The sequence below is a fragment of the Antrostomus carolinensis genome, unplaced genomic scaffold (genome assembly GCF_000700745.2).
Source record: "Antrostomus carolinensis isolate BGI_N321 unplaced genomic scaffold, ASM70074v2 scaffold35450, whole genome shotgun sequence".
NCBI lineage: Eukaryota > Metazoa > Chordata > Aves > Caprimulgiformes > Caprimulgidae > Antrostomus > Antrostomus carolinensis.
Genome location: NW_010288278.1, coordinates 4372 through 12701, shown reverse-complemented (window position 1 = coordinate 12701; position 8330 = coordinate 4372). Strand labels below are relative to the sequence as shown.

At 39.2% G+C, this 8330-nt stretch overlaps 1 protein-coding gene across 1 annotated transcript in view; it reads right to left on the bottom strand.

The window, feature by feature from the left end:
- TMEM248 (transmembrane protein 248) overlaps positions 1–4926 on the bottom strand; it is a 5504-nt gene extending 578 nt beyond the window's left edge. Inside the window, exons 1-6 of the mRNA XM_010166173.1 lie at positions 4758–4926; positions 3840–4125; positions 2404–2554; positions 1439–1622; positions 828–971; positions 1–56 (exon numbers count right to left, since the gene is read on the bottom strand). The exon at positions 1–56 is cut by the window's left edge and continues 578 nt beyond it. Coding sequence (XP_010164475.1) covers positions 36–56; positions 828–971; positions 1439–1622; positions 2404–2554; positions 3840–4125; positions 4758–4916 — 945 coding nt within the window. The 5' untranslated portion in view covers positions 4917–4926 and the 3' untranslated portion in view covers positions 1–35. The remainder of the gene's footprint in view (positions 57–827; positions 972–1438; positions 1623–2403; positions 2555–3839; positions 4126–4757) is intronic.
- Between the last annotated feature and the right edge of the window lie 3404 nt (positions 4927–8330).

The window sequence follows — 8330 nt, the reverse complement described above, 5'->3', positions numbered from 1 at the left end:
GTTCTCAGTCATTCTCAGTAAAAGGAAAGGATGGATTATGCTTCTGACAAAGCAACCTAAAAAAAAAAGAAAAACATTTAATTAAAGTCAAATTCTTAACCCCATAACAGTGATATTACTTATCTCCATGCAGCTGGCATATCTGTCCTTGCTTTTTGAAAGAACCTTGAAATTCTAACTTGGAAAGGAAATCAAGGTAAGTCTGAAGGTGTTTTGTACTTAGTATGATCAATTATTAAAAAAAAAAGAAAGAAAAAAATCAAAACAGCTTATAGTACAAAATATCTTTAAGATCAAAAGGTGCCAACACTAGCTTCCTACTTCACAATCAAATATATTCATATTTAATCCTTCAAGCAAAGTGCAGGTTTCCAATACAATACTGAATAATGACTGTTTCAATAGCTTTGTCATTGTTTTAATTTAATTCTGATTAACAACCATTAGAATTACGTATCATGCTTTATTCAAAGTTTTCAGTCTGTTGTCATAAAAGCTAAATAAAACTCCTCAGTGCTATCTATTCAATGCTTCCTACAAAACGGCGCAGGTAACATCAGAATTATGGCAGAAGAGTTGTACTACAGCACTTACTGAACTGCAGTAATCCAGTTCTGTAGTAGAGAAATCTAACTCTGATGATCTACAAAGCACATGTATTTATTTTGTAGCACCTGTCTGCACTATCCACAATGATACACCCATGTCTCTTTGAAAGGGAATTAAATCTACATCTCCAGAGATAAGAAAAACCAGTCTGTACTACGTAAAAAAGGAAGTTTTCTGTGCTTTCTTATCAGAGTCAATATTTTATTACACATACTCACCTTTTCAGAGCAGAATTCTGTATTGCTTTGCCTCAGTTTGCTTGGTCTGCCTTTAATAACTGCATAGCAGAACATTGTAATCACCATCACAAAAAGAAAGTAACTGGTGTGCATGAGATGCAGGTTTATTAGAGAGCGATCATCCTGCACAGAGAATTAAAGCCATTAACTGACAATGCACCAATAGCTGGCATTTTATATTAAAGCAATAATTATCAGATCAGCCCAGAAATTACTTCATGAATCAACTTTCTCCCCTTTACGCAGCTCGCAGAGCAATGAAAGTGATTCCTAATGGCGGCACAGAGAGCCAAAATGTTCCTCATGTTAAGAACCTGTACTAGATATCTCTTCCCATATACTGGCAGTGTCTTTTGTCAAATGATTTCAAAATATAAATGTCTGTTATTAAAAGCTGTGAGGCACATGGAGATTACACGAAGACCATCGTGCCCACCAGGGGTAAAGCAAACCCAACTCTGTCTGAGTCCTTGCACTACATAATAAAGCAGCACTGAATATGATCATTTTAAGACATGAACAGAACCATATTCAATAAACTAGAGCTAAGCATTTACCCAACATATATATAAAAACACCACGGCACTTACATCTGGAACTATAACAGTGAGTTTGGGATTTAAAGCATGGTACACTTTTCCAATTGCTCCTTTGTAACACCAGAAAGGGTTATAATCTTGTGCATATTTTGTATTAGAGTCCCGTGCTGTGGTGAAGATCTTGTACCAAACGGTAGCGTTGCTGTACGTTTCAGGAACGCAATGTGGTGGCTGACTGCAGAAAACCAGAAACAATTAGCACCCCGATTGCCATTCTCCATGTTCAGCAAGGCTGACTTTCAGAACTGAGTCAACCCCAGACTTCTCAACAGCAGCATGAAACATGGTTTTAGCTTGGACCTTCCAAAGCAAGAACAAAAACCAAAGCATAACCAAAAGGGTGTATAAAAACCATATGATTCCTAAACCACGATTAGAATTTAACTGCATGTTGTTCCAGTAAGTCAACATCCCACAGCTTAATTAGAAAAATATTGATTTTCATAAGGTTCACACAGTCATGTGAATTTATCTGGTGGTTCTCCAGGGTGTACTGAATAGTGTCAGGGGGTCCAGAGAAGACAAAGGGAAATTATTTTGATGAAAGGTCTGTACCTGCTGGGGTATGGCAGCAAAGCAGTACTCAGCTTATGCTGATCTCTCAGTAGGGAAGAGGATAAGAACCTCAGTGTCAAGCCTTAGCTCTCACACAAGGCAGTGAAACTAAATTATTGGGTATCTTTCTTAAATATTTTCAGATTATTTTGTTCCTAGTGAAGTTTAAATCATGGGTAGCATGTTGAAAGGCAGGTAGGAGGTATAGTTCAAAAAATCCAGTGTCGCTAAAACACAGCAAAAGTCTCCAGACAAGGTTTTTACTGTGGGGGAAGGAGGGCAGGTACATAATTTCCACAGTCAACACTAACATTCATCAGGAAGTAACAACCTCAGAAAACCAGCTAAAGAATTAATCACCCTGTAACCAGTCTATGAAGGAGTATTTAAAATGTGCTTACACTGTGACAGGAAATACATTGCTGGCTGCTGTCACAGTCATGCAGGTTGTGAACACAACCTGCTCGCAGTGGCCATGAAGAACACAGTCATCCGAATTCCAGGCAGCTGGCAGGGTGAATGTAATATTTATCTCCTCATGGGATTCTCTGCCTTTGAGAAAGAAAGAAGGAAAGCTGGTTTTCGTTCACAAAAGTATCTGAGCAACAATCACTAGGATAAGGACAAGACGCAAATGACTAAGGCAGCAACCATCACCCTGAATCTGTAACTTTGAAGTCATCCAGGATATTTACTATCAAAAAAGAGAGCAAAAAGAAAGTTAAAAACCAAACCACACTACAAAAGCCCCAGCTGCTGGTCTTCTAATCTCTCCCCCAGAAGTAGTGGGGTCATTCGACTCCTTTCAGAAATGAAAACTCGCTATTTATAACTGAATTCATGCACGTTCAGAGAACTTTATTAGAGAGCAAAATCACAGATCTTTAGCATTTCTCCTCCTAAAGACTGCTCCACGTTTTTTTTTCTGATGCTTACTTTTCAAATAGGAGGTATCTGTGGAGACAAAAAGGTGCCAGCATATATTGAACTGCAGATTAAGTAGTGTACGTTAACTCCATGTGGATATATTAATATTGAAAATAAACCCAAGCTACTGGAAATGGAACTTGCATTTGATAGCTCTTAAAGCAGTAACAAACCAACATAAAACACAGTAATACAGATTTATAGCTATGGCAAATGTCTCTTCACAGGTCTCTGAGGTTCAAGATGCCTTCAGGCATTATTAGAAAATGCAACCCTGGATAAAAGCTAAAATTCAATGACGTTCTATTATCCATTTCTACTAATTCTCCACAATCTTTTGTCAAACTTACTGTCAGGGCAGCCACATAACAGATCAGTCTCTTCACAGCACAGAAATTTTAACCATCTTATTGGTTGCTGGTTGCAATATTGAAGTTTATTCACGTACACATTTTAGATAAACTCTGTATTTTTTAAGACAACATGCTACTTGATCTCTAAGATAGATAGATACATATATATATATATGTATACATACACACTAATGCCTTCAAAGTGAGTTAAGGACTTGAAGATGTATCAAAAGAGAACTGAAGACAGTCATTGTAGAAGCTTTTGCCACTTGGAATTTTGCTGGCTTAAAAATTACTTTCCATTGTCATTAGGTTAATAATTTTAAACTGCAAAGCCTAACCTTGGAAAACCTGCAGGTTCTTTTCCATTCTGAATGCAGCGAAAAGTTTTTTGAGCAAACAAGTGAAGGGCTCTATATAGGAATATACTCCCAACAAATCTGGAAACACATATATGTTCTAAGCTAGAGATTCATCTCACCAGTAATAAGGTGGTGATTTTTTTTATTTGATTATATTGTTATCATTCAAATTTATAAAGGTCAAGATTTGCATACCTGATAGTCCAATTTGGTGTCCAAAAATGGTAGAACTCAGATGTGTGACATTGCGAGAATATCCGCCAAATGGCCGGAGTGGGTCCAGCGTCAACGTGATTGTAACAGAGATGTTAATTGGCCCAGAGTCCTCAAGAGTCTGTGGAGACTGTGTAGAAGATCTCGCCTGTCCACTAGTCACTGTACTTTCTGGAGTTGTGGTATCATTGATGAGATGCTTTAAGGTTTCATTCTCAGATATACAGAAGTCCAAATCATTAAACCTCAGGAGGAAAGTATTCCAGTCCTTAAAACAAAGGTGAAGATTTCAACAAGATTAGCAAGTTAACTCTTGGCTGCCACCTCTCTAGAGCAGTGCAGACCTTGACACATACCATCCTGCCCACAGTTCCAAGCCATTTAACAAAAATTACATGGCTCACAAAGCAAGCACAAATACCACCATGACTATCTGGATAATGGGGCAATTTGTTTACAGAAGGTAGATGTGTTCAGTCCCAGCCACCACCTGACTACTGCTCAGCACAGCAGCACCACAGCCTTCTTTAAACTGCAGAAGGAACATACTAACTTGGTTTCCCTTATTCCAGAATACTACTACTAGATACAATCAGATGTTCCACAAACAAGCTGGCTGGCAGAACAGAATGGAAGAAGAAAGGCTCCCAGCCACAGTAGGGAAGATCCATGTCAGATGATTCAGCTTCATCCTCAAAATGCAACAAGACTATTCACACATTCATACCAACAGCCTCTTGCCTTATGAAATTAGAGAAGTATAAATGAAGACAATCTCCCATAAGACTCTGTGCACTCCCATGAGAGTGTTCTTGGGCGAAAAAAACCAACTCATTAGCTCTGGGCATGTTTTTCAAATTAGTATTCCCACTGTTTAGCTCAGGAACTTTTTGTACCTACCTCTGTCATTTCTGGTGACTTGATCTCCTTGATTTTGAAGAAATAACCCAGTGTCAGAAAAGCTATTGCCATAGCGCTTACACTGATCATAAAGACCACAAGCGGAGGTCGACTGCTGATGTAAACCTTCAGGTTCTCCAACAGGTTTATGTTGAACATTATTCTGGTTGTTCACCTGAAAACAAAGAATATGACAACAGAGTGACTGGGCTGTGTGTGTTACAGGGTGGGGGTTGGTAGATCACATAAGACAAAAGTTTGACAACAAAAAATGGAATCACATACTAAAATTGAGACTCCATTATATGACTCCACTGTTCACTGAACACAGACTCAGTATGCTTTAAATAAAGCACAAATCAAAACACACTCGACTTCACCTTCTCAGTGTCTGAAATTGCAAGCTGGGAACAGATTTTAAGAAATGAAGACAACTTCTAGCACAGCCAAATATCACTGATAAGCAATAAACCCAGTTCTTTTCTTTCCCCACACACCTAGGCAGGATATACACTGCTACACTTTAACTCCAGTAATATCTGAATTCATCCAATTACAGTGCAGATGGAGTTGTAATGCAGCCCACAGACAAACTTTGCACATCCCTGCATATGCTTTCAAAACAGAGGCTGAAACCTTAAAGATTCCCCCTTTACCCCATTCCTAGCCCCAAAGGATCAGACCTTCAAAATGGGATCAGAAAAACAGCCTACATCATTTTAGGTTTATGCATGAAGAATCCTGTAGTTAGAAACACTGAACAACTGCATTAGGGTGGAGGTTGGAAGACTCCTTTCTTTATTTGATTCTTGCAGGATCTAGAGAACTTTACTAGTGTCTGTAAACAAAAAGAGGACCTTACACATGCTGAGAAAATGTACTGAATCATTAATTTTTGTCCAAAATACAATATTTTGTCTGATTCTGCTTTTGAATTTTCATTTGCAGAGCAGAAAGACATGAAGTTTATGGTATCAGCCTCCCCACCTCCCCTCACAGAAAAGCAGAAAGTCCAGTGTTAAAAGGCAGCCTTGCGGCACCGACTTCAGAAGCTCTGCAAGGAATGATCTTCAAGCAAACCTCTTCTTGGTCTTACCTACAACCCTGAATGAAAAAGCTTTTAACCCCAACTAAACTAGCAAGGCAGTAACTGTTCCTATTAATGTGTTGCTTATCCCCAAAATTCATAGGAAAATGCAAACTTCAGGACTAGCATCTAAAGAATTCAGCACTGCAGTGGTTAATGTTGGAGCATTCATACAGATCTGATAACATTTAATTAAGTCAGAGACTCTGCTCCCTGCAGGTCTGGGTGATTCTCACTGACTCTTATTAGAAGCACACGTCATTTACAATCCACATCTAGCACAGCTGAAGAGTGGTAAGTCTGAGGATGAGAAAGGGACAGGTTTTGAGAAAGAGAGCAAGGGAGAGAGCAATCTGTGATCTGAACTATTGATTTAAAAGAAAGCAAAGAGAAGGGAAAAAGACAAGCTTTCAGATAAAGTCTTTTTCAGATCCCACAATGTACAATGATCACAACTTTCTTGTGTATACTTCAGATTGTACTGGCAGAAATGCTTCTGTTATTCTTAACAGAAGGAATATTGATGAAACCTGCAAAACTGCCCACAGAGGGGAAAATTCAACTCACTGAGAAGAGACCCGTGGTCCTGTGGCAATAACACGGCACCGAGTTGCACGTGCTGACTTTCCCCATCTCCTCCCCACACACCTACTTACTCTCCTCAGTGAAATCTGCTGAAACAGGGCTCACTCCAGAGCACAAGATCATGTCTTGGGTTTACTATTTTGCATCCTCAACCAATTTTCATCCTCTCTGCAAAGACCAGGAAAGCCAGCAAGTTTTTATCAGCAAGAATGACTGGGTGCTGCAAACATGTCCTTATAAAAATACAGAATGTCTGAGAGTGACAAGCACGGTGCTGAGAAAGGATGAGGAGAGAAGGAGAAGAGGGGAAAGAAAAGGTGATGACAAATGTGCACCTTACCAGAACTTCTTTGTCCAAGACCAGCTGTGCTACGGCTGAACATGCCAGTGAAGGTGTCAGGAGAAGGCAGGAGTGAGAGGGAAAGGGAGAGCTGATGTCGGTAAGGATCATGCTGGGCACAATCTGCACTGCTGTACATTCTGCCTCCTATCTTGTCACTGGCAGCAACTTTCTTAAATGAACCCTAGTTAAAAATCCCAAATGCTCCATCTAGAAACATTGGAGACACATGTTGAGATGGAAAAAGATCAAAAGATAAACCAAAAGCAGAGTTGTATTCAGTGTTCCCTTCTGAATTTCCTTTTGAAAATAACAACACAGATGCAGGCTTTATTACAGCATTTAATCAAAGCTGAATGTCACCCCCAGCATATAAAGTACTGTGATTCCTTTTTAAAGGGGTTTCCGACAGCTCCATTAGCATGCTTGTTTACCACAGGGTCTACATTTCAGACATAAAACTGGATGTGCTGAAAAACATACACAGAAAAATATTTGGGCTAATATTTTTATGTAAGAGATCACCAGCTTTTAAGTGCCAGTTGCTTAATATGCTCCCATAACTCAACAGCTTTGAAAGCAATTAGAAAATGCTATAAGCTGCAATTTCCGAAGCGTAATATGCCTTTTGAGCATTTGTGAGAAAAAAGGGAACAACTGTGGATTTCAATACTAGAGCTGACATGAAAATAGCAATTGGACACGGTCACTGCAAACCAGAACTAAGAAGAATGTTTCCACGCTGCTGCCTGAAGAACTACTGATTTTTTATGAAATAAAGTGCTTCAATAACACTAATTATCAAAGAACTTGTGAAACAGATCAGTGCACATAAATCAAAATGTATATTATCACTAGATTTTAGGGTCCAGTTAATGATCCACACACTTAAAACTCCTCCTTTCTGGTCGGACCTGTTAGAAACACAACAAAAATGCTATTCGTCTACCCGCTCCGGTTGTAACTAACAACTTCCTCTGTGTAAATGAATAACCTGAAGAATATCATTTAAACTTTTATTTCTTTTTCACACAGTTAAAAAAAGAAAAACAGAATGCTATTACCTCCTAGCAGGTCAGGAAAGCAAGATCAGATTTCACTTTTTAGCTAAATAAATAATTTAGAAAGCGACTAATAACTGCCGCCTGCCTCTCTCCATTCTGGCAAAGCCTTTTAATACTTGTGCAATAAAAATCTCCACAGTCAGCCTAACAAGTAGCCCAAGCACAACGGGAAGAATGAAAACTGCCAGCCTGGAACACTGGCCACCAACTCCAAAGTAATTGCTCGGTATTGAGGTGTAAAACGTCAAGATAAAATGCCAGTTCAGGCAGAGTTACAGCTGCCGGTTCTCATCGGGATACACTCGCCGAGCACTAGAGAGATGCTGGTCTCTCCAGTCAGGCCCTACAAACACCAGAAATTCTGTTCTACAGTTTGAAAGATAAAAATGGTAAAGGATGGAAACACACAACAGTTATTTGTCAGAGTCCAAGGCAAACACAGAATCTGGTAGCTGTCTAAAAAGTGAGGATATAGTCGCTTATTCTCCAATTTAGGG